The sequence below is a fragment of the Myotis myotis genome, unplaced genomic scaffold (assembly GCF_014108235.1).
Source record: "Myotis myotis isolate mMyoMyo1 unplaced genomic scaffold, mMyoMyo1.p scaffold_m19_p_4, whole genome shotgun sequence".
In the NCBI taxonomy this organism is placed as follows: Eukaryota; Metazoa; Chordata; class Mammalia; order Chiroptera; family Vespertilionidae; genus Myotis; species Myotis myotis.
The window spans coordinates 3,925,838-3,953,048 of NW_023416346.1; the positions used below are offsets into that span (position 1 = coordinate 3,925,838).

At 40.8% G+C, this 27,211-nt stretch overlaps 1 protein-coding gene across 1 annotated transcript; it reads right to left on the reverse strand.

Annotated features, from left to right (window-relative positions):
- On the reverse strand, positions 1–27,211 carry LOC118654132 (norrin cystine knot growth factor NDP). The gene is made up of 3 exons (XM_036305401.1): positions 26,884–27,211; positions 12,342–12,722; positions 1–1,224 (listed from the first exon to the last, which is right to left on the reverse strand). The coding sequence occupies exons 2-3, from the start codon at positions 12,513–12,515 to the stop codon at positions 997–999; spliced, it is 402 nt and encodes a 133-aa protein (XP_036161294.1). The 5' UTR covers positions 12,516–12,722; positions 26,884–27,211; the 3' UTR covers positions 1–996.

Below are 27,211 nucleotides of genomic sequence, written 5' to 3' on the forward strand. Positions count from 1 at the left end.
TCTCTTTTTATTTCACAACATGGGAATAACTCAAATTTGGAGCCTCAAAGACCAAAATATATTTAAACCAAATGTTTAGAAGATGAGCCAGGCCACCATTTTGGCAGCAAACTTCACATGGCCCGGTGGGTGTCGGAGAAAAATGACTGCAGCATGGCAAAAGCTATAGCACACCCACAAATAGCTTCATGCTTGGTTGTCTAATTTGCATGCATGAGTATAGTGCATTCTCCATGCCACTAGTACACATATGCCTTTTTCAAAGTCAGTGCAGAATCCGTATTTGTGCAGGTCTTTATAAGTCTGCTCCCTTACAAAGTTTTACCATAATTTATCTGAGAGAACCTTCAAGTGACAAATTCTTATACCACTTTTATTTTCCAAAAGTCATTTCTGAATAGTAATTACAGGTATCAGGAGTCCCAGCATTGTATAGGAGAATCTGTTTAATTATTTGAATGTCAGCTGGCTGTGACTGAACTTGAATAAACATACCCACATGCTTGGTGCCTGGAATTTCAAATTGGGAACCTTTAGCAGCAATGGCAACTTTAGACCGAATGACAAGATAAATAAAAATTAGCTGATGTCCCAGAAAGAATCGGGCATTCCTGCTTTCCAAAGTGAATGCTTCCCTAATTTGCACCAAACAGTGCCAGTCTGACCCACCCTTGCCTGGGGGCCCACTTTTTCCACTAATGCTGAATTGTTGGAAACCCAAACAACATTCAGCACCAAAGGGGAAGATGCCTGAATCTGAGAAGGAAGCAAAAGAAATTGTACCAGGGAAAGGAGACAGGAATTGACAACAGGTTCCCGGAGTATCTCTGTCAACAAGCATGTAAAGTCTTTATTACTGGAATATGCAGAATCCCATGGGAATTGCTGCATCTTTTTTTGCCTTAACTTCTTTCTTGCCAGTCGGTCCATGACTGATTGAATTGTCTCACTGATGGGGGGAGGTTGTCCCATCCAAAAGCCACTCAACAGCAGGTCTCAGGAGCCACATTCCTCGCAGTGACAGGAGAGGATGTACCGGTAGGTGGCCGTGAGTCGCATGCCCCCTGAGCAGCGCAGTCGCAATGCTTTCAGCTTGGAGGTCTGGGGACGACAGCAGTGACAGGAAGAGCGGAAGGGCTGCTTGAGGACAGTGCTGAAGGACACCAAGGGCTCGGAGCGTGATGCCTGGCTGCAGTGTCCCTCGCACCTGGCCAGAAGCACCATCTGGGGAGAGAAGAGAGGTGGTTACCTTGTGGAGATGCCAAACCCCAGCCAGGTTGCACAGCATCCTTTACAAGGACCTAATACTCTTTGCCAATTCCTGCTGGATTAGATCAGTGACTCTTAACTCTGGTTGCATGTTGGAATCATGTGGTAAAACTTGTTTTTAAAATGTCCACACCCAGGTCTTGTCAGACCAGTTGAGTTAATATCCTCGAAGACAGAGGGAGACTTCTGTGGTTTTCAAAGCTCCTTCAGTGATTCTTAAGTGCACTCACAGTTTAGAACAACTGAATAAGGCCTACCACCATGATGTGCAAATAAAAAGCAAAGAACAAAAGAAATATCCTCAGACAGGTGGCAGTCTTCCATTGGCTCGAAGTCAACTTTATGAGTCTTAAAATGCAGAAAGTCATTCCAAATTAAAGTCAGGGGGCAAAGAATAACTACAGAAAAAAATTTATTCAAGGAAGGGAATTTCTAAACAAAAGGAATATGGTTTCTGAAGAAGAAGAAAAAAGAATAATCTGAGTGATACTTAGGAAAAATAATTCTAGGTAATACAACTTGAAACAAGAGCATGAAATAGAAACAAGGTACATTTGGGGCCTTGGAATGACACTTCTGGGTTTATACATTGAGGGAGCCTAAGATTTGTGTAATCACATCTTCAGGTCATTTGGGGAAAATAATTCATCCTAACCATCTCCATTTCTAAAGGTAGGTTAGCATGGAAATAAGACTTGGGCTGAAGTAACAGAGGATGTGTATTCTTTATAATGTCTCTTCATGTGGCTTTAGTAAACAGACTTCTTTAAGCATCTGATGCAAACTACAAAAGTTATCCCCCCAGAACAATGACATAAGCACACACTCAATATTGTGCATAAAGATTAAGAAGATGGAGCTGAGGCTCATTTATGTATCTCATATATAAATCCTGGTGTCCTGAAAGTGGCAGCCATGGGTGGGGTGGGGTGGGCTGCTTGATTCATTAAGCTATATAATCCTATTTAGTGGGAACAGAGGATGAAGGGAGCCTGAGTCCACATTAATGTGGGAGGATTTTGCTTGTTGAATTTCATATTAAGTGATAGAAAAAAGTTGCCCTATTATTCCAGACCTATCAATAAGAACATAAAAAGTGGAACTGTTTAAATAAAAAGAATAAAAGATACATAGATACATGAAACCATTTGACATTTACTTCATGGTATTTAGGAGTTAACAGCTGATATTAAAATCACACCAAATCTTAACTATTGTAAATTGCCCAAGGGCTCAGCAGCAGATGAGTGGATAAAAAAGCTACAGTATATGCACACTATGGAATACTATGCATCTGTATAAAAGAAGGATTTCTTACCCTTTGAGACAACATAGATGGACCTGGATATTATTGTGCTAAATGAAATTAACCAGTCAGAGAAAGACAAGTATCACATGATTTCACTCATACGTGGAATCAAATGAACAAAATAAATGATGAACAAAATAGATCCGGCCCTAGCCAGTTTTGTTCAGTGGATAGAGTATCAGCCTGCAGACTGAAGGGCCCCAGGTTCGATTCCAATCAAGGGCACATGCCCGGTTTGCGGGCTCAATCCCCAGTAGGGGGCATGCAGGAGGCAGCCGATCAATGATTCTCTCTCATCATTGATGTTTCTATCTCTCTCTCTCTCCCTCTCCCTTTCTGTCTAAAATCAATAAAAATATATTTTAAAAATTAATAATAATTAACAAAATAGACCCAGAGACATAGAACTATAGAACAGACTGTGGAATCTCAGAGGGAAGGCGGGGGGGGGGGGGGTAGGTGGGTGGGTGGGAAGAGATCAACCAAAGAACTTGAATGCACATATGCATAGCCCATGGACACAGACAATAGGGTGGCGAAAGGCCTGGGAGGTGTGGGTGCTGGGAGGAGGTCAATGAGAAAAAAACAAACAAAGGGGACATTTGTAATAGTATCCACAATAAAGATAAATTTTTTAAAAAGACTTGTGATAAAGGTAGTTTTGTAGGTTTAAATATTATCTTTAGAAATAAAAAATATAAGAAGAACAAAAAAACTCCACCAGCTATTATCTTTGACCTTATCCTATAGGACAGAATTAAACACCCAAGGATTCAAAGGAGGAAATGGCCTGCCCATCTTTCCAACAGGAAGAGAAGCTGACTTCTAATAATTATAGATCATTACCTGAGAAGATGTTGGGCAGAATCCAACAGTCTCTGAGCAACCAAGAGAATATGAGATACTAGGAAACAGCCAGCAGTGCTTGGTGAAGATAAACTGAACGAGACCTATTGATTTATTTTCTCTGAAAGATCAGAGGTAGAGAGAAAATGGCAGCTGTAACCTGTTTGGGTTTTATTAAAACTTTGATTCTATACTGCCTGCTCTTCACATTGATAGTTGAAACTAACATGATCTGAAATAGGTTTTGAGAGATTATGCCATAGGTCAGTAGTACCTTGGCCAATCCTATCCCCCTAATGAAAGAGAGTCCAAGGTCTTCCCCAGTCCCTTCTTCACACACCCTCCAGTACATGGGAAGAGCTCTTTGACATCTCATTTTGAAGAAGTAGTGTTCAATTTACTCATCTCTACTGCAGATCATCTATTAGGCAGATTAAGCAGTTATTCATAGAATAACCTCCTAAAATGGAGTCTGGATGGATACAGTGAACCTATACCAACAGACTTAATTCAGAAGCAAAGACATGGTGGGGCATCATCCCCAAAGGACACACATACAGGGGAACCAAATGTAGACCTTGAATGACCAGGCAATTAGCCTTGGTCTGTAAAATGACAAAGTCAGCAGTGTAGGGCCATTTGTATAAAAATTAAACTGGTAGTAATTTCACTAAAAGTTTTCAGGGTCTTTAAGCTCTACCTTCAGCTCATTCTGAAGGACAAGATCTCCAACACTGACGACCGTGGGGCCATCTCCAATGGGCCCCTCTTTCTGGGCAAAGAGAATGCACAGACATACAATAAACACCTTCAGTGGCTGCTCCCAGCCTTCAGAATAAAATTTAAAATCCTGAACAGGGACTAAGGCCCTCTATGACATGGATTGCACATATCTTTCCAGTCTTTCTTACAACTGTTTTCATTCACATCACCCACTCCCTATTCTGATCAAGGTTAATTACTTAGGAGTTCATGGAACTATACTGAATTTCCCTGCCTCTTACTTTTGCTCATGTCTTTACTCTTTTAGGAATACCCTTTTCTCCTAGCTCTGCTTAATGAAATGTCAACTACCCTTCATTGCCAAATTAAAATACTCTTTCCTTGAAGAAGAGACTATGAAACAATTATTGGGCCCTTGATGTCCTCAACACACACATATGTGCACACAAGCACAAATCCACTCTCTTAGAGATTACCAGTATATAGATATTATCTGAAAGCTGAAAACTATGTTAAAATCTGGGTGTGTTTTGTGTATGTTGGATAGGTGAAGTGGGGAGTGTGTAAGATAAGATCCATAATGTGTGTCGTTAAGGAATGAAAGGGGTAAATATCTGCTCTCCAGGTTCATTCTTGATATTCCACATTTTAGTCTCTGCCATGCCTCACCTGTGTTACAGATTTAATAAATGTCTTCTGACCCCTTTTAGACCAGAGCTTCTTAAACTATAAAATGCATGTAAATAATATGTCGTTAAAATGTATAATGTGATTGAGTAGTTCTTAATGAGACCAGAGATTCTGCATTTCTCATAAGATTTTGGTGTATGTGAGCACTGCAGTGCTAACCTCCACACTTTGACTAGCAAGGCCCAGATAGTGACCATTTAATTCATAATAACAATAGCACTAAAATTTATTGACTGCTTACAACATTTAATCTCATTTAATCATCGTAACAATCCTATGCTAAAAAGTAAATCTGTAGTATTGTTACAGATAAGGTAAATGAAGACTTAGAAAGTTTAAGTAACTTGCTCAAACTCATATATCTGATAAAAGGCATAGCTGGAGTCAAACTCAGGTCTGTCTAAAACCAAACCCCTTGTCTAAATCACTATAATATCCTGCCTCCTGATAAAGGGTGTCCTAAAATTCACACAAGAAGTAATTTTGATAGAAAACACAGGTTTATAATTAAAAATTATAAATTTTTTATTGATTCATAAAGTATACAGTACAGGGTTATGTATGGAATAGCAAACTGGATTATCATGTTGCAATAGTGAGCACCATTAACTGTTATTGCCTGAGCAGCCGCATCGAAGCAGTTCGTGAGAGTGTTGCTGAGAGTCCAGGGACATCAATTCGGCACCGTGGTCAAGAATTGGACATTTAGAGAAGTTCTCTACAGCATATTCTCATGAAAGATTTGCATCTTCATGCTTACAAAGTTCAATTGACTCAAGAATTGAAACCTACTGACCATGCACAGCGAATAGAGTTCATTGAATGGATTATGGAACAACAACAAGTGGATGCTGATTTTTAGAACAAACTCATCTTCAGAGATGAGGCTCATTTTCATCTTGATGGCTTGGTTAATCGACAAAATTGTCGCATTTGGGGTTCAGAAAATCCACGAGTGATTGTTGAGAAACAAATGCATCCACAACGTGTCACTGTTTGGTGCAGATTTTGGGCTGGAGGCATCATCGGACCATTCTTCTTCGAAACTGCAGCTGCTCAGGCAGTAACAGTTAATGGTGCTCACTATCGCGACATGATAATACAGTTTCCTATTCCATACATAACCCTATTCTATATACTTTATGGATCAATAAAAAATTTACAATTTTTAATTATAAACCTGTGGTTTCTATCAAAATTACTTCTTGTGTGAATTTTGGGACACCCTTTATTAAGGTGTTTTCCTGAGGTATGAAACCAATTCACCATTCTCTAATCTACTTTGACCTGCCTCTAGGAGCCCAAACTATATATCATTTCCATACAAGTCTGACCCTTGTCTTATGGGCCTCTTGGGACACATCCTTACCATCTCCAAGGGTACACAGAGCTTAATCTTCTAAGATCCATGGCAGTCCTAAATAATACCTTCTTCACTGTCAAGATCCTCACTCAGCTCTATCCCCCAGTGATTTGGGGACTCCCAGAAATCCTCTGGATAGTACCACACACTCTCTAACTCCTAACCAATTCCTCCTTCAGTTCAATAAACATTTGACACCTTCAAACATCAGGTCACCTGCTAAGACACGGTGGCCCCCAATTTGTGGTTGACATATATTCCTCATGCTTGGATGACTTCTCACAGCCCGGGTGAGTGACAGACACATGTTATATGCTTTGGATCCAGTTTAGTTTTTATTATCTTATGTTTCCCAAACAAGTGGCCTGATGCTAGGAAGCTAGGCAACCTCTCCAGTAGCTCCCTTGTATTCCCCAACCTTGTCACTTGGCTCCAGCTGGATCTGAAAGTCAGTTTCTTCCAATATGAAGGTTCAGAGCATTTGCTCAAGAACAGGCTCCTTCATGCTCCTATCTTATTTCCATATGCTGAGGCTAAGAGTAATAGAAAGGTCCGTGGGTAATAAAAAGAATAGTAAGGATGATGATTTATAACATGTATTTAATGTGTACCAGATCCCAGGCACTGTGCCAAGCCCTTCATATGCAACTTAGTTCTTAATAATCATTTCAGAAGGTAAACTCTCCCTATTTTACAAATTAAGGAATTAAAAGGCAGAGGATAAGCTGCCAGCCTGAAGTCATATAGCTGTACAATGGAGAGTCAGGCTTATGAAGCAACACAGCCTAAGTCCTGAACCTTTTCTCCTAAATGCTGTTAGGCCATGACAGTCAGCCTGTCAAGCCCTCAGTTTTCATAAGACGTTCAAGTTCATCATGGACAAGTTCAAGTGACATTGTGATGGTTATAGCCTGCAGTGATTCCTGGGTCCAGACCAAAGAATGCACTGGAGACCTCGGGCCTCCGCGCCCTCTGGTGACCCTATCATAGTTCTTAGACAGTTATATCTTTTCTGCAATACACAACTCTCTTCTGAATGAGAGAAATCCCAAACACAGATGGCTTTCATCACCCTTTGTTGAAAGATTATTACCATCCCTAAAGTCACTTTCCTCTTCTGTCACGTGGAGCCCCCGTGAATCCTGGCTCAGGCCATGACTGACTAGATGTCTCCATCAGTGTAAGAATACAGATACACCTGTCCCATTCAAGAACAGAGTTTGGGCTCTTTTTTTACCTCAATTGAGTGAAAAACATATTTTGCCTTTTTCTCAGTAGTAAACACTGTACACCTTACATTCCATGACACCCTATGAGGCACCCCTTTTTCCTCAGGAACAAGATTTACACATGTTTCTCCTAAACCTTCTCTTACCAACACCTTCAACAAATGACTGTTCAACTCGTTTCCAGGGACCTAGATAGACCTTTAGACCTTTGCAGGGGTCCTCAAACTACAGCCAGCGGGCCACATGCAAATACAAATATTGTGTTTGTTCCCGTTTTGTTTTTTTTACTTCAAAATAAGATATGTGCAGTGTGCTTAGGAATTTGTTCATAGTTTTTTTTTTAAACTATAGTCCTGCCCTCCAACGGTCTGAGGGACAGTGAACTGGCCCCCTGTTTAAAAAGTTTGAGGACCCCATCTAAAGTGTCCCTGCCAGGCTCAGGGCATCAGCAAAATTTCAACCAAAGGAAGGAAACAGTATTTATTGGGGATGTGGTGGTAGTGATGAGAGCTTTGACAGGGTGGGTGTGAACTTTGCAAACTCCAACTGAAATCTGGTCCTTTCACTCTGGTAAAAACTCAATCGGACATTAGGCCTTCGCACACATAACACTTCCCTTCCCTTTCTCCTCCATTTACTTGTAAACATGAGAGCTAAAACTTTGTCTTTTTTTTTCTATTTTTGTGCCTCTGGAACCTACCACAATGCCTGCACATAGTAAGCATTCAGTATACATTCAGTTACTTTTTTAAAAAAAAAAAAAAAAGTCGTATCTCCCAGATAGTTAATTGTGTTATAAACTCAATATTCCCGACTTCCTCCCAACCCCAAGGCTCAGTCCTTGGCATGCCAGGTCCTTTGTACTCTGGGAATTCTCCCAGGATTTGTCTCCTGAATCCTCCTCCCCCGTCTCTTTTGTTGCAGCTCCTGTGGGCCCTTCAGAGTTCAGACAACCTTATGTCATGGTTCCACATCCCTGTCCTAGGGCCACCGTCTCTCACTACTCACCCAACTCAGATTTCACAGAACTGTCTTACCAGCTTGCTTTCCCGATATCAGTTCCTGAATACCTCTCCCTGGACTGAATCCAAAAGTGACCCCCCTCCAGCCCCTCTTTCCTCTACTCACCTGGGAAGGGAGGTCAGACAGCAGAATCTGTTTCTCTTTGACTTTATCCCTCCATGCTCCCCCCATCACTGCCAAATTTCTCTGTTCAGCATGAACTACAGTGAGGTTTATTTTCCTAATCCTTTAAGGCTATAGGAGATCCCAACAATTATTGAGGTCACAGTAGTGACAGAAATAGAAAAGTGAGCTTAAACACCTGTCAAGTTTATAACTTCATCATCAAGATCATAATATCATTTATTAATATCTATCATGCCAGACACTGTGCTGGATGCTTTATAAATATTATCACCAATATTCATGCCCACACATTTAGGTAGATAGCAATAGCTCCATTCAACAAAGAAACAGAGGCACCAAATAATTGCTTCTTTCCACAGTTGGCAAACTGTGGACCTTGAATTTGAAGCCAGGTCTCTCTCATTTAAAAGTATGGAATGCCTCAATTCCTTTAAAGATGCCCCAGACAGCTCGTTTCCACTAACTACTGGCCTTTTGCCTGCTTATTCTATAGCCTTCACTCACTTAGAATTTCAGGCAAGATTGTAAATGAACCTGCCACTCTGCCACTCCCAGAATTTTTTGTACCCAATCGTAGGAGGTGTCACCACTAAATGCCACCAGGCACATCACAATCTGTGGCCACTCTGACCTCCTTGGTGGACCAATGTAGCCAGTCTTTTTTGCCTGAATCCATTTCAGCTCTTTCCTAAGTTGCTGTGAGTGGGGCAACAGACCCTTGGGGCTGGCCAGCTGCAAGTTTAGAGCTAGGGGAACAGGCAGTTTCTGGAATGCTCCCTGAAAAGCTTTCACTACTAGTTCCAGTTCTAGAAAGATTACTGAGTATAAGTCATAATTTCCAGCAGATCAGAAGTTAAGCCTGGATTTCTAAGTACTAGCTTCTGCATTCTGTTTGCTTTCCTCCAATATGAAGCCAAGTTGCTAGATGAATGCTCCGAGGCAAACATTGCTACTCCTGGGCTATATAACACTGAGCAATGGACGTAACACTTCTTCCAGATTTCAGTTTTTCTTGCCAGTAAGATGGGAATGATAATGCTTTCCAACACAGGTTTGTCAGCAATGATTAGATTATTTATTATACAGTGCCTGGCATATATTAGCTGTTCAAGCAGGTGCCCTCTCTTCGATAAGCCTGGGTAACAAGCTCCCCTTCATCTGTCTTCCTAAGGGCACATATTGGATAAATGTAAGTCAGGAGGGATTAACAATCAAGAAGCAAATAGTAGGCATGTATTTAGTAAATAATGGCATTTGAATATCATGTTGAGAGAAATTTTGCAGAGAGGAAAAATCTACCCTAGTCTCCTCTTTGTAAAAACCCCTGTTGGCTATCTTCTAAAGAGAGGTTAAATGCTTTATCCCAAGTCTAGAAAGATAAACAGTTTTGTTAAGTGAGACCCATTATAGAGAAGACCAACCTGAGTCTGTGAAAGTTAAAAATTAGAAAATAATTCAGAAAGAAAACTAGTTTTTGTTCCTGGATACATAAAGAAAATCAAATACAGGTAAGGTCTGGGTAGTTGAGATTCTGCCAGGCATATTTTATGGCCAAAGAAGAAAGGTTGCTAATTATAAGCACCATATACATAAAACTATTGCTATATTTGAGATAGTTTGGGATGTTTGAGAACAGATTGTTTCCATGAAATCACAAACATTTCTCTTACTATCACAATTTTGCACTATTTACATAGCATTCTGGAAGAAACAGAGGTGAACAAAGGTAGACTAAAGTCTGTTTCTAAGATTCATGCTCAAACACTGTGAGTTTGTTGGGTTGGAGTTAGTGACATCTCTTCTTTGACCTTCCCTTAATGAATGTGACCATTGCTAAGGCACTCCTCCATCCCTTCACAAAATATTTCCAGATTGTTCTTTTGTTTTTGAAGATGATCCTGTTTCTCTGTTCCTTCTTATTATCACATTGACACTTTCTTTGAAATTATTTTAATTCATTTTTTAAAAAAGAATTATGATTATGAAGGACAACTCAACAGAGGGAGAAATCACCCATGGAATAAGAAACACTTAATCCTAGCCAGTGCTGCGTGGGCGTGGGGGAAGAGAAGCTAATAATTGTTTCAGTCCATTTCTGAGCACAGTTGTAAAAACATATCCCATCTTTATTTTTCAATTTGTTTTAGTTTTATTTCCTAAGAAGGGACTGTGGTCTTGCAAAATTTTAAGTTTATTCATTTTTTAGCTCTACAAGTACAAATAAGAGACAGAAAGTTTTTGTTAGGTACAAGCAGGACTTTGGGACAAATATCCTTTGTGCTGTTTGGTAACACAACTCTTTTATTTGTTGCAATCTTTCTCCTTATGTCTAATTTTTCCCACAGTCGTAGATCTTACTAATATAATGGTTAAAATGATTTAACTCAAATTTTTATTCCCCCCAAACTTAAACAAGCCATCATCATTGAGCTATAATCAGACAAGTTATGGAAATTTTAAAGGCAGACAGAAGTTGTAATGTTTTTAGATAGAGGGTAGGGAGACTTACTTATATGTTCTTACTTCTAAGGGTTGATATTACAAAAACTTCTTAATTATACTGGTAATTTAAACAATATTTGCCATATGAGAATATTTAAGTGGTTTTAGTTCCAGGATTAAAAGTGAAAATCTCTGAGGTTGACCTAAACAAATTCTTATTAACCAAATGTGGGCAAATTTCTTTCATGTGACTGTTTGGGGCAGTGACGGCCATGAGAATTCTCATTCTAAGTCTGCTCTTCTCTACTACGAGCTTCCCTTCTGGGTGGTCCATGTGGCTGGTCACTCTTAGTGATTTTTGAAGCATGGTATTCCTTCCCACAACTTGTCTCAATACTCAGACATCAGTTGCATAGGTTGCCTGTGCAAAAATCATACAATATGCTCCAAACAAGAGTGATTTGGATAATCAATGTAAAAATGACAACTGATCAAATTGCCATTTATCTTCTGAAAGCATCTCTATATATAAAAGCCTAAGTGACCAGCCGACCAACCAACTGGCCAACTGACCAGTAGCTATGACACGCACTGACCACCAGAGGGGCAGATGCTCAACGCAGGAGCTGCTGAAAGACAGCAACTTTGCAGAGTGCCCTCTTGCACTCCGGGACCTCTCGGGGGATGTTAGACTGCCGGTTTCAGCCTGATCCCTGCAGGCCAGGCTGAGGGACCCTGCCAGTGCATGAATCCGTGCACTGGGCCTCTAGTTTTTACATAAACATAGAAGATGAAGAAAGACTTGGACCACAAGGCCAATGACCAACGATTTCATCAGGAAACTGTGAAGAGCCCCTCAAGGAGTACATTTCACTGCTCAACCGTATTTCTTACATTGCCTCATTCCTTTCTTCTTTATTACTGGCGGAGGTACAAAGTGTTAAAATAACTTGTAGACTCCATTTTTCTTTCTTGAAAAAGGACACTACCCCTCATAAATTTCACAACCAAGGATGAAACACACCCCTCCTATCTTTTGTTTAACAACAATTTTATTGTGAGAACCTTCCAGCCTTTCCTATTGACTTTAAGCAGCCTGAAAAGAGAGAAGCTGGCTGCATCTACACATGCTTAATTAGACAGCTTTACTGACAAAAGTGCAAAGCATGGTGAGAAACCGTAAGCGCACGATCCTCCCAAAAGCTCTGTGGGACAGCTCTGGTTTGAGCTATCATCATAGTTCTCCATCCCCTGACAAAGGAATCTGGTTTCTCTCCTGTTTCTAGAAGTAATGCTACCCTCACAGAGATCTTGGTCTTACCTTTGAGCTACACTTGTACAGTGGGTGACTGATAGAATCGACATAGTGGTGCCTCATGCAACGCCGAGGGTCTGAGTCCATCATGAAGGAGCTGTCCGTTTTGCTGTCTGTATCTCCCATTAGTGCCAGCAGGGAGAGCATAGAAAAGGATGCAGCTAGTACATGATTTCTCATTGTTGTAAAGAAAAACTTCTCAAGAGGAACAGCAGAGGGAGGCAGAGGACTAAAAATCGGAAATGCCTTCACCTCCTAGGATCCAGTTCCTTCCAAGGAAAGGGCAGGATCTGGCTGGAGCTTTCTGGTTGTCATTGTCCTTTGTATGCCAGAGTTTTGTCTTACTCTTTGCACTTGCAATCCATCATCACTCTATCTGCTGCACAGCTGGAATGAAAACAGAAATTATTTTCCCCAGAAACATTTACTGAGAAAAACTAACGGAACCCAGGAGGTACTGAGTAGAATTTTTCCATGTCATTTCAAGTAGAGAATACTGGTTTCTAGAGTGTCATTAGCATAAACTGTCATCCTTTCCACACCCCTTCCATAGCTTGTGCTACATGTTTATAACCTTTTGGAAGTGGAAACAGTGGCTTAATGGAAGTACATGTTGACTTTAATTGCTGGAGTCCATGTTCCTACAAGCAAGAATAGTTTGAACCCATGGTAAAAATGAAACATGTGGTTCTGGCCACAACATAACTGAATAGGGTGGTCTCATCCTTATTCCTGGTTGCTGGAATCTATTCAGTTTCTCAGTAAGCTTTTTGTCAATGTCAGCTTCCAAGGACAGAAAGGAGAAAGGTCAACACTAATGAACACAGACCATGTCCCATGTGAAGGAAATACATTTTCCACTTCTAAGTCCATACCCAGCCACCCACCTAGTTTTCCAGTTCTGTGATCTAGGCTCATCCTGTTTTTGTTTTAAGCCCCGTGGCACCCAGTATCAATGACAAACTGCATCTGATATACACATTATGCCAACTGGCCTCCAGTGTGGTCATAACAATATGTGTATTTGCCAATACAGTCACACATTTCTGCAGTCTCTGTAGCCTGAGCACGCGGCATAATTTGAAAAAAATAAGTGGTCATTGGAATGGAAAATTACCATTAAAATGGGATCATGCTATACCAGTTTTCCTGATATTTGCTTTGTTCTTTTAACCATTTACCTCTTGGACTAAGGACTGGGGTCCAGAAATCCCCCCAAATCACTTCAATAACCCACAAGGCATAGCCAACATGGATGCTTTTTATCACAACAGAAGACATAGAGTATAAAAAATATTTTCAAGCCGAAACCGGTTTGGCTCAGTGGATAGAGCGTCGGCCTGCGGACTGAAAGGTCCCGGGTTCGATTCCGGTCAAGGGCATGTACCTGGGTTGCGGGCACATCCCCAGTAGGAGATGTGCAGGAGGCAGCTGATCGATGTTTCTCTCTCATCGATGTTTCCAATTCTCTATCTCTCTCCCTTCTCTGTAAAAAAATCAATAGAATATATATTTTTTTAAAAAAATTTCAAGCATTTAGGAAAATTGGGGGCAATCTAACATTACATCCAAAACAAAAGGAACATGATAATCAAAGCTTCAACAAAAAACTTCCAAACAAATTTCAGATAAAAGATTGATTTTTGCTCATAGTAGAATATTTTTTAAAACTTCTTACTCATAGACCATCTAAATAAACAGGACAAAGTATTGATAAGATCAAGATTAGACTTCAAGCTCATATAAGTCAATTAGTTTTGCTCTAATAGAGTGACCCCAGACCCACTTAGCCTGTTAGCTGCCTTGCGAATGTGGGGCAGAGGATCCCAAGCAGGAAAGTGTGTTCCATAGGGCTATTTTAGAGCACCACATCCTTGGCAATGACAAAACCTCAGCGTGTGTTTCACAGTTCTTTAAATTGAAGAAAGGGTAAGGATCAGTAACAAGGGGACCCACCTGGATTCTAGCACTGTCATTAATTATCTGGGGGACCTTGCACAGCTCATTTAAACTGTACCAGCCCCAGTTTCCTCACCTGTAGTGTAGAGAAGTTGGAAAAGATGGCAAATGAAGTTCCCTCTTGCTCTAAAATGTCACTACCTGATACTTATAGATTCAATCACCACCGTCTTCATATGCAGAAGAAACCCTAAAGTTGAGGAGACCATCTTTTCATACAACTTTATGCCATTTTCTTTTATGTGCATGCTAATGGAAACATCTTATTAAATTTGATCAAGACTAAGCCTAAAGCTCCACATCAGCAAAGGATAAGAAGAGCATTTTTTGTTTTCATTTCAAAAGTCTAGGTTTTCCTATGCACATTACACTGAAATTCACCAAGACTTCAGTTCAAAGAGCCAGTGTTTGGCGGGGGGGGGGGGGGGGGTGTTCGATGTTCAGAAGCTGCATTAATACTGACCATTTCCTGAGTTTAAATATGACTATGTTATCCCAAGTGGGTTATCTGTCTCTTTGAAGCCTTAATTAGTCTCAGAAAGAGAATTTATTAGATTTCTCCTTTCACCACTCCAGTTTACAGATATTTCCCCCAGCAGTCAATGGCAAGGGGATAAAGGAAAAAGCAGACATTCTAGTCCTGCCCCTCCCTTCCCACTGCCAGATCCTTCTCTTCAGAGCCATGACCAGCAGATATGGTCAAATGAGCAAAACAAATGAAAGAAAAACATGGATAGCATGATAATAAAAAACAAGCAACATCAACAACAAAAGTCCATATATAGTTGTATTTGTTGGCGTTTGCATTTTCTCCACAGAGAAGAACATATAAAGATATAAATAGTCTTTAAACATAGAAGATGGGTATGCTCACTCATCTGGAAGAAATGAAAATTAAAAGTACTTTGGGATATTTTGTTCAACAAATCAGATTTAGAAAGATCCCAAAGTCTGATCATGCACCCTGTTAGCAAGGCTATGGGAAAGAGACCCATTTTAGAGATAGTGAAGTATAAATTTATACAAATTCTGTAGAAGCCCATTTGGCAATATCGATTAAAATTACAAGTCTATATAACTTAGGCCCAGAAATTCCACTTCTGAGAATTAGCCTACACGTGAGAACATGCAAGCATATGGTTATTCACTATAGCATTGGTTGCCATAGCATAAAATAGAGGCCAAAATGTCCATCGGTAGAAAACTGGTTAAATACATTATACAACATTCATACAATTGAATACTATGCAACTACATAAAAAATAATGCAGAAACTCTACAGATTTGTATTGTTAAAACAAGGAGGGACAAGAATATATATATATTTGTGTCTATTTGTATTTGCACAGAGAAGCTCTGGAAGGGTACCTAAGAAACTATATAATTAGTTAGTTACCTATGGAGGTTGGAGGACAGGCATGGGAGAAAAACTTTACTGTGTACCCTTTTGTTAATCTGTAGATTTTTGAACCTGTGAATATATACCTATCCAAAATTTTATTTAAAAGTAATACTTTCTATTTTAAAAGCTAGGTTTAAAATAATAATTAAGTTAGTGGATGTTTAAATCTGTCACTATTATTTAATAGTATCATATTTTTATTTCTTATAAATATAGGAAGACCTGCTAGTCTTTTCTTCGTTCTTATGCACTACTGCCACCTAGTAGCAACATCCTGAATTGCAAGTACAGTTTTTTGTGGGTTTTTTTTTCTGAAAGTATAAAAGAAATGACAGAGGAAATGTTGCTTCACCACTAATAATAGGTTTTTCATTTCAACACATTCACAAAGCATGATACTTTTGTTCAGTTTTTATATTGACTTCTGAAATAAAATTGCAAGTAGCAATATAAATGTGCCACAGAATTCATAGAACCTCAAAGCAGAAAGGTAAGATTCTTGCAGCATAACATTGGGATTTTTGCTTTAAGTGTTCAAATTGAATGATTCAACATGTTGTGCTAAAGAGGGAATAAACATAATTCTCAAGAAAATAGGTATGTTAAGTCAAGTTGTCCAAACATTGTGTTGGTTGGGGTGTATATAGGTGCGAATGTGCAGAGTGCTGAGGGAAATACAAAGAAGAAAATGGAAAATGAAGGGAATTTACATCACTCAATATTCCGACTTTATGGAAGTCTAGGGATATCTATGTTTGTCTTGTAGGAGCTTCTGTCATTTTTCTCAAAATTAAATCAATTCCAATTTGGTTCATTTTTTTTTAAAGCCACACAGCATAAAATCAAATGCTGCCTATCAAGACTTAGAACCTTTGCCCAGCCAAAGATGGATTGAATAAGAGAATTACTCTCCTGCTGAACTCAGTTGCCCCAAGGGCTGCTCTGTGCTCTGGGTACAGTCTCTGAGACATGGACTTGGCCAGTGTACAGAGCCCACATACTAATAGTTTCAATGCGGACCTCTTGCCGACAGGAGAGGCACGTAGGATGGCGTGCCCGGCTTTGGAGCTACCCTTCAAATGATACCAGTGGAAAAGAACAACTGGTGCCCAGATTTTCCCACCTGTCATCCTCAGCGAAATAATATAGCAGAGCTTACAGTGGGCCCAGCCTCCTGGGTGAGAGATGGTGTTATGTCTACACATCAGCTCCCTCTTGGGCTGACCTTCTGCCTGGCAGAGGGTAAAGTGCTGGTTTCTTGCAAAGTTATTCCAGCAACAGGCTAAGACAAGTGGCATGTGCCAAGAATGGCCTTAATCTTGCCATGCTTGCCAGGTAAGTGGGTGGTGCTCTAGTAGTCAGACCTTTCCCCCACCTGCCCAGGCTTTTTTCAGTGCTAATATATGCAGACATTGCCTCCTGTGGTTTCTTTCAAGAAGTATTTACTCAACACACTCGTTGCGCACCTACTATTTGTCTGCTTGTGTTCTAGAAGATAAAAGTTAAGGGTCAGGGTTAAAAAGAAATCCTATTTTAATTCCCTCTTTCAGCTCATTGCATCTACCAGCAAAGAGTCTTGGCCTGTTGTTATCCTGGTTTATTCTTTGGACACATTGATAAACTCCCTTAACATCTAATTTGTGTCCAACATGCACTGCATCATTTCTAAGAATATCAAATTAAGCAGATAAAATATAATAACACTGGAATGGCGTCAGTGTAACAGACAGAATTATTTGATATTGACTATAATTTAAAACAATCATATCAGGCATGAGTAAAGATGACAGAATGTAGAGCCTCTCTCAAAGAAATTGCCAAAAAAAAAAAAATTCCAAGATTTAAGTGTGAAAGAAAGGTTGCCACTAGATAACTCTCCATACTAATATTAGAAAAGCAAGAAACTCAAGGTCTAATCAGGGATTGTGAAATGCTAAGTAGCCCCTTCCCAGGAACTCAAAGAATTCCAATTGGATCTAGTCAACTAGATGCCTTGGATAATAAGTCAGAAGTCTCTTCCCACTTAATTTATAAACTGTAAACAACATGTTGGACTCTATAAAGCATCCCGTGCACTCAATGAATGAGTTTTGACATTATTTTTATCGGACAGCACATCAGTAGCAGCCAAGAAGCCAAGCCTGGGCTGAGCCAGAGGCAGTAGTACTGACAATGAATGCTGCCAGGCCTCCAGCCTGCCAGCCCCAGGTAGCTCCAAGGATGGGGAGCCACAAGGTCGGTGTGTGTGGGGGGGGCAGGGGGAAGCTGCTCCTGCCCCTGCTGTCTTATGGTGTCTCCACTACAATCAGAAGTGAAGGAGCATGTGAGGCAGTACCTACCCTAGTTAAGAGCAGTCCTCCAGTCTGGTATAGGACCCCCTGTTCTCCCAACCTGCATTACTAGCCAAACATGGCTAACCTTAACAGTGATGATGAAGAAAAATGATGGGAGAAACAAAAGGAAAGGAGAAATATAGCTCAGAAAAGAAGTAGTAAATTATAATCCTGGGATAAATAGGGGTGCAAAAAAGGACTGGTACTAAAAGTAATTTCTGGTGATGATCCTTGGATTGAATCAATTTACTGTCTGGGAAGGAACTGGTGTGGGAGGACTCAACCTTGAGATGCCTGAAACTTAAAATTCTGATTTTCAAGAAATCCAGAGGAACATTTCATTATTATTTAAATTCTTACTTATCTACAGCTTTCATCTTTCTCTCCCCAAACCGATTTCTAGATGACATTGTTAGTATCCCATCTGCCAGTGTTTTACACTCATTTGTCAGAAATATTAGATAACTATTTCACTACATTCTGAAACCTAAAGAGCACTCTACTGTTACATGATTTGAGGAGCCTCGAGCCTTGAGTCCTCCTTTCCATCATTGACTTCACAATCTTCAACAAATCACTTGACTTCTCTGGGATTTGGGTTCCTTGTCTACAAAATGAATGGAAAGGTCATGCTTCTATAGTTCTATACATTTCTAATATTCTCTAACTATATCTAAGCTTCTCAGAGTATAGCACCTGCTTTGTGGCTATATAGTCTCCAAATCAATGCTACAGAAAGAGTTCCTACCTTACTTAAGAAGTTAATGATTGTAAAAAAGTCCAAACAGGTTCTAATGCAGTGCCTGAGGCAACACTGAAGGCCAAGCTATAAGAATTTGCCCCTTGGTGAGATCATATTAGTGGCCTGAAATAAAAATAGCACTTAAAACCAATATGATTCATAAATTAATATGTGGCTAATAACAGGAAGCAGTTAGTGAAGATATTTCACCAGTTCCCATTTCTCTTAAAGCTGTCTTAAAATGTGTAGTGCTTTTTCCAGTATCTACCAAATGGAGAGAGAAGAAAGACAAATAGTAGTCAATCATGCTAGAATTAAACTTTTTTCATTTGATGATGATGATATATAGGCTGAGTTCAACACTCTTGTACCTTTCCTATGAATGAATCATATTTCTAGACTGAGCTTGAGACACAAGTCATCATCTGTGATGCTCTGCTTCAGGATAGAAGAGAAAATTGGTTGGAGTTGTCTTCTTTGCAGATGTAGAATGAATAAGGAGCTAGTGGTCAAGAGCAAGGCACTCTGCTGGGTGTGGAACCTTTGTGCTAGGGGGGTACATTCATGAAATCCTGGGCTGGAACTTAGGTCTATAAGAGTTCCCATTTTGTATGGCACTTGGATCTTGTGCTGGGCTTTTGTGGGCTTTTATAGTTTCTAAGGAAAGACTCTGAGTTCTTAACAGTTGGCATAACTAACAGACTTTTAGAATGCAAACCTTTTATAAGTTGGAAATGACCAGGTCTGGTTGCACATGTGTCAAAAAGCATGATACAGTTAAAGACTTTTCCTCCAGGAGTTTAGCTTAGTTTTGTAAATCTGTAAGCCCACTAAAAACTGTGACTGATATGATGACACACTGTCAGGAAATGCTTAAGGGTGGCCTTTCTACAATGTCACAAATCAACAATAGCACTAAGTAATAAATAATAAATATCCTTTCGTTTCATCAATAAATAATAAAAATAGGGAAGGGGGAAGCCACAGAAGAAACAGAAGGGAAGGAGGAAAGATTATTTTTATAAAAAAATGTTTGTATTGATTTTTTTTAGAGAGAGAGGAAAGAAGGAGAAGGAAGAGATAGATAGAAACATCGATGTGATGTAAGAGCAGCACACCAATCAACTGCCTCCTGCATGCCCCTGGGCACGTGCCCTGACCAAGAATCAAACCAGCAACCTCTTGGTTCATGGGTCAATGCTCATCCACTTAGCCACACCGGCCAGGCAGAAAGATTATATTTGATGTTCAAAATCTGCCACTGCACTTTCAATGATTTGAAATATACAATTTCAGATAGAAAACGTTTCCTTTATTTCACCCACTTCCTCCTAGGAAGGGGGTTTCACATGAGGAATGAGAAACATTTTAACCACTCCTCTCTGTATAAAAACAATTTGGAGGAAAGAAAAGAGGAGAGTTCTGAGAACCCAAGCCAGGGACTCAGTCCTGCTGAAACACATGAATACAGTATCTCCCTGTGGAAAATAAAAGGTAGCCCAGTGTTCTGGGTACCCTGGCCTGATGTGATTTGACACTGGTTCTGCTACTGGACTGCTGGCTGTGGTATGGCCTTAGGAGAAGAGAGGTGACCAGTGTTAGCTCAGGGAACAAGCTCCCATTTACCATGGAGCCAAATGAGTATGTTGGCTTTTCTTCAAAGTCTCCAGCAAAGTGTTTCCAAAGCTTCATTTGAATCTCCTCACCCATAACAACATTGTGGAATAATGAGTAGTGATCTCACTTAACAGCTGTAGAGCCCTTAGTAAGAAATGGGGCATAAACAATAGGACCAATGCAGTCTTTCCATTTCCCATTCAATTTGCTTTTCTTCCCAATGGTAGGATTTGAATACTGAACTCAATCTTATTGCAATCAGGAACAGTTGTGGATGCAGACCTATGTCCAAGGAGTAAGGTTAAAATAATATCACATAAAAATATGTATCCCTATATTGCTAATAACTCTGAACTTCTTAGGTTGTTGGTTTTCTGTTTATATCTTGCTTTGCTTAAACCATGCACATTAAAGCTATCTGTTCTGCTGCCTTTAGATTTCAAACCTCAAAAAATTTTAAATTCTGAAAAGGAGTAATTTGTCATAATTCGGGGGGAAATCATAAACTGTATCAGGTCCTAAAACATTGCCTTGTGTTTGAAAGAAAAATTGAACTTTGATTAAGGATTTGATTTCTTTGATTCTTCCCATCCATTAAATGGAGGATATCTTTTTCACTTGAGGAGTCAAGTAAGAAGGCAACTTCAGAGTTCAAACTCTTCCTGGGAGGGAGTACATGAAGTTAAGGGAAGCTTTCCTTTCTGAAATTGTGCTATTTGAAAATCTGTAGTGGAAAAGTTTGAACATCAAAAATAATCTTTTCCCTGTTTTGTTACTTCTCCCATGACCTGCTTTCTTATTTTTATTCCCTATTGATGAAAGAAGGGAAAGAGACTCCATGTTTAAGGCTATTGTTGGTTTGTGACCCTGCAGAAAGGTCACCCCTGAGCATTTTCTGACAGCTCATCAACTTTCTTCAATGTATTAACCTGCTGCCCTTTCATTTTTGAAGGATATTGCAATTGGTTGGATCACAGCTTAAAAGAAAAAGTTGGGATTGAGCCAGTCCCCTTGGAAGAGAGAAAATTACATGAAAAATTCGTAGCTTTTGTAGAAAAACAAAAAGGAAAACATATCTAAATTGTATAGAACTGAGTTTAATGTTCATGTGCAGATTTGGACATGAGGGTGAAGTGGACCCCGATTGGATGAATTCCTGATTATAAGCACTGGGGATATATCGTCAACTGAAGCTACCCACTTTTTGAATTTTCTGAGTCAGCACTCTTTCTAACAAGAAAGCAGTTGTTCCAGACTTTGAACCCTATCCAGGGTGTTAGGTTCTGGCTATTGAAAATGGGTCTAGGGGGTGTGACTCTCAGCAATATATCCTCATCCATCAGACTCCGATGAAGGGGACAGTAAGCATGAATGCTACTAAGAAAACTATTGGTAGGCGCGCACGCGCGCACACACACACACACACACACACACACACACACAAAAGCTTTGCAGACGTGAGGGCAGTTGGCACCACAAAATAATGCCTTCGGCACAATCTTCCTGAAAAACTCAAATGTGTGGGCATGTGAATTTGCCACGTGCAACCTGCACAGACAAACCAGCATTCATTTCAGTAACAGCTTCTCCCACCCTGCTGTACACACATAGGGGTCTCAGAAGGATTCCCCACTCTTTCTTTTCTGTTGGAATAAAACATAGAAGTTCATGTTTGCTGATCTGATGGGTGAGGAGTGGGTACTACCAGCTGGAATGTTGCCACTGGCAGGGGCAGACAGGAAAATAAGAATGCTCTTAATGTCCTCCCAAAGAAAACCTTTGATGGACAAAAGAGTGGTTGTATTTTTACCCTCTCTCTTCATGCTGCCAGGCGTCTTTAAATAGATCCTCTAGCCTAGGGACTTGTATGGAATAATTCATATTAAAACCCAAGAAGTGGCAGAGGAGGGGAGTTGGTTCTCTTTTCTCTTTCTTTTCTTTCCTCCCCCCCTCCCTTCTTGTCAAGCTAACAGGAAAAGACTCATTTTAATTCAGCTGTGTTAATTTTTTCTTTTGGGTCTTTTAATGAACTTTAGCTAATTCAGAAAGACTACCAAAGCCCCCAGGAAAAGAAAAGGAATAGGAAGCTGCATTGTAGATTGCTGTTTAATACCTTTTGGTACCAAGGACATTAGCAGCATCTTTTAAGGATGCTGCACAGAGGGGGTTACTTGAGGCTCTTAAATTGGAATGTCTAATTGAAAAGTCCAGTTTTTTTCCATTTGCAACTCATAAACCCATCTGTTGTTCTGTGTTAAGAGAAGGGACAAACAAAACAAAACAGAAAAAGTCCTCCATCTCCACAATCCCATGCATTTTTAGTTTGGCTCAACCCAGGATTCATTCCTCCTTCTCCCTTTCACCAAATGGGTTTCATAAAGACATTCAGGCCCATGCTAACTAAATTAAAAGTCCTGTCTCTCCTTCTTTTTCCTTGGGATGAGGAGAATGTGGGAAGGACAGAGAAAGGGGGGCAAGGCAGGGCAGGGCCCAAGAATCCAGGGAGCTTTGTTTCAAGTCACTTGTCTCTCCCTCTGAAAGAGAGAATAACCACATTTCTCTTACTGTAGGCCGAAGTGCACCCAGGCGTTCCCATAGCACTCCCTCCCATAGCACTCCCACCCCCAGCCCTTTGCCAGAGATGTGGGGGTCACTGTGATGGTATGCTTCTCCCTGCCAGCCCGGGTCACTCTAGCCCTGCTCTCAGCAGCCTATAGGGCAGCCGAGCCATGTGGCTGCTCCTCTCCGTGAGTGGGTTCAGGCTCCAGGCTCCAAAAGCCCCCCAGTGGTATCAGCCCTGCAGAGCTGCTGCCAAGAATGACATCCTGGGAATACTATGGAGATGGGGAGACCTCAAGGAACAGGACCCAGGCTGTCAGGAAGGGCAGAGCAAAGGGCAAGCTTACAATGGAAGGAGCTCAGGCAAAGGGAAAAGGGGGCGGGGCGGGAGTGGTGGAGAGCAAAAGAACAGAAAAGCCACATGCCACCCAGGAAGATTCCAGGGAGGGCGGGAGAAGGTGGTGGAGGAAGCACTTGCAGGAAACAAGTACCCAGACATGGCACTGCCAGTCTAGCTGGATTCTTTTCTGAATTAGATGATGCGAAAGAAAGAGAGGAAATATATAGCCTGCCAGCTGTTCAAAGGCTTACAACCTTGCTTTTATTGTCCGGGTAAGTTGGTGAGGTGGGGCATCAGAGGAATTCCAAACATACCATCCCAGAGAAATTTTAATATGTTGCACAGTGTCATACACGAAGAGGAAATGACAGCTGATCACGGCCACGGCAGGCCACAGAAATCTGGGTCCTGGAGCTCACCCACCCTCGCCTTGCCCACCTTCCTTCAGCTTTAGCACTTCTCAGTCCTCCCACCTGCCTCCCCATCCCTTCAGCTCCCACTGGCCCAGCCAGGGGGTCTGGACAAAAGTAGCACTAACTGGTTCATGGGAAGAGGTGAGGATGGGCTGGAAGGCTGCTGGCCAAGAAGCGGAGGGCTGGCTAGGGTGAGTCAGGCACCCCAGGGAGTCAGAGGCATTTAATCCAATCACAGGGGTGGGGATGATGATCTGCTGATAAGGCCCAAATCAAGGACCCTGGTGATGCTGTCCTCCGGGTTTTCTCCCAGTAACCTACCCATGTCAGAAAGCATGAGAGTGGATTCTTTAAAAGCAACACTGCGTGGGTTGGGAGTACAACTTCTGGCAATTTCTTCCCAGGGGCCTCTTGAATTTAGGCGAGGCCCAGAGGTCATTGGTTTGGATCCTGGGGTAGGACAAAGTGACTGCATCTTCTTCTGTACATGTTTCTTATTCAGAAGCAGCCCTCATGTCAGCTTCTGAGTAGGTGATGCACAACTATCTGAGATAAACACAGCATGTGGTCCTTTATATAAACAGTCATCAAGGGAGCAGAGAAAGGTTTAACTGCCCTTTTCCCAGGTTTCTTGTACCGAGGCAGGAAAGATACAGGCCATGACAGCTATGCAAGTGACGTGAACCCAGAATCCAGTGAAAGGCCTAACAGGAACGCCTTAATCATAAATGGTAGGAAAACTCATTGATAAGCGGCAATCATTTCAAGTAAATCTGAATAGTAGCAGATTTTTCAAATGATTCCTTGTAATAAGGAATCATTGCCCAGTTTACCCACTGGCAAAGTCCATTTCAATTCCAAAATCTAACTGGTGATAACATACAGACCAAGAATGAGGGCGTGGGATAATGTCTCATCCACCTTTACATTCATCAGGACTAGCATCATTCATTAGAAGAATTATGGAATGAATAATCTATAATAATAAAAGCATAATATGCTAATTAGACTGGACAGCTGGACATCCTTCTGGACCAAGCTGGGACTGTGAGGGCTGAGGCAAGCCACTATGGCTGCGAGGGCCGAGCCCCTTGCACGAATTTCGTGCATTGGGCCTCTAGTTAACCAATAAGAATAATAGTACTTGAATTGTGAGTTACTGAAATGGAGGAAAATTGCCAGCTGCCATTGGTGGCCATAATTCTGAGAAGCTCACCACATTTTTCAAGGACCCAGGAAAATAAAAGAGTTGGAAATTGTTAACTGTATTGAAAAATTATTAATTTTCCCCTTGTCATTGGAACTCAAATTAAAATTGAAAACTACAAAGGCATGTTTCCATCTGTGGGTGTCAACTGCTCAGTACAGAGTCATCAAGAAGGCCTCAATCAGTTTTCCCTTTACCTGAACTAAATGTACTTTAAAGTATATACTCAAAACATTGCTTTCTTTTCAGACACTCTTATGTAACAATCTGAATAATAGCTTAAGAAAATTGTTGTGATTCGGCTAAATTCCTTGTTAACAGCAGCAGTTCTTAAAAATCACCAGTAAAGTGTATAGCAATAGAATCCATGCCATGTTTAAAGGCTTTCTCAAGCAGACAGCATCCCAAACTTGTAAGTTAACTCATTGAAAAGCCAGATTTTCTTTTAATAATACCTGATAGGCTAGTTATTAGAGAACATTAGAAAGCTCCCAATGTCTGTGCTCCACAATGAAAACTGGTCGGTAGAATCCTAAAGTTACTTTCAGAAGCCAAACTGGTGAGAAGAAAATGGGCAGATATTTGCATTTGATCTAAAGACACAATCAAGAAACATTCTGTAGTCCCCCCCCCCCCCGCTATATTTGGTTGACACCCACAACCAACCCTGCATTTTAGGCACCTCTATGTTTTCAAATCCACCTGGTATTTAATATTATGTGTTGGAGCAATTAAAATTAAATTGAATTGTAATTAAAATTCACTAATATAAGGAATGAAAAGAGACATGTTTCATAGCATCCATATTTGTTATGAATGACAGCAGCAAAGAATAGAACGCAGGACTCTCATCTTGCCAAATAGCTCCCTGTCCTGCACCTGAATCTCAGTAGAGAGGGGAGTCTGCCTCTTTCATGCAGGTTTATCTGGGCTTCTTGATTACAATGAGCTTCATTTACAGGGCATTTCTGAGTCATTAACATTCTGTACACAGTCAAACTTCCCGTCCCCCAAGAAAGAGTTATGCACAGGCCTACTGCAGCCCAATTGTTCACTTAAACAGAGAACTTGTATTCAGGAGATTGAAAAAAAAACAACCTTCAAATATTCCTCAGGTGAGTCATTGCTATAGGTCCTGGTCCCTACGCTGGTGAGAGCATCCTTTCTCAGTCACTGCTTAGACTGTGTAGCATTGGTCCTGCTGCAGGGACAAGCAGACTACTAAAAATAACCCTTTGCAATAAGGCCAAGTCAAACAGCGTGCATTTCCTCAGCATTTTTGCCCAATCAAAATCATATAGTAAATCCATCCTTTCTCCACAGTGCTCCTGACGGCATCGATGGGAGCAAAGTCTTTGCAGTTTGGGAGAAGAGTGCAAAGGAACAGATTCCTGCAAGATCATGACACAGAAAGCTAGAAATAAATGTTGCCTATTGTTTGAAGTCATTCTAAGCACTCCGGCAGAGCCCTGGCAGGAGATCAGCAGCATACATAAGTAGTAATAAAAGTAAACAGTGCACTTTTAAACTCGAAGGCTTGCCTTCCTTAATAGTGCCCCATTGTAAGGGGGATGAGGGTAATGGGGAAGATACTGGGGAATCCGGAATCCATGTCTGCGACTGGCTGCTTCTCAGTCTCCTTTCCCGGGGTCAAACAGAAAAACCATTACAAAGTTCCATCCAACTACGCAGAGAGTTTGAGAATTAAATCTATTTAAGTCAAAGCAAAAGAGATTTTCCAGCCTCTCTGTGAGCCTTCCCTGTTCTGTCACAGACTTCAAAGACCCGTTTATTTAAAACACACACACACACACACACACACACAATGCTAGCATGCTACAGAATAATGCAAATTAAATGAATGCAAATTTCAGTGGTATTTAAAGGTTGTCTCTTTGTCTGCGAGGAGGATGAAATGCTCGGTTTGGAAAGAGTCATTTTCTAGGCAAGCCGTCAGCGCTTGTTTTCCTGCTTACCTTGGGGGAAACGCAGGGCTCCCTTCTTCTCAGACTTTTCTGAGAGCTAGAAAGAGGTCCTGTTACTTCCAAATGCTTTTGTTCTTCTGTCCCTCTGTCACATGGCTTGCCTTTTATATTTGCAACACACAAAAGTTAGGACTGTTGTTTAAGCGACACGGGGAGAGGGAGAGAGGGAGAGAGAGAGAGAGAAAGAGAGAGAGAGAATGTCAAATGGAAAAGTGCCATTGCAGTCATATATCAATCAGGCGTGCGGCCGCAGCAGCGCACTAGCAAATGGAAATGCCAGGGAAATGTGAGGCGCTCGTTATCTGGGACTCAGCCGCTG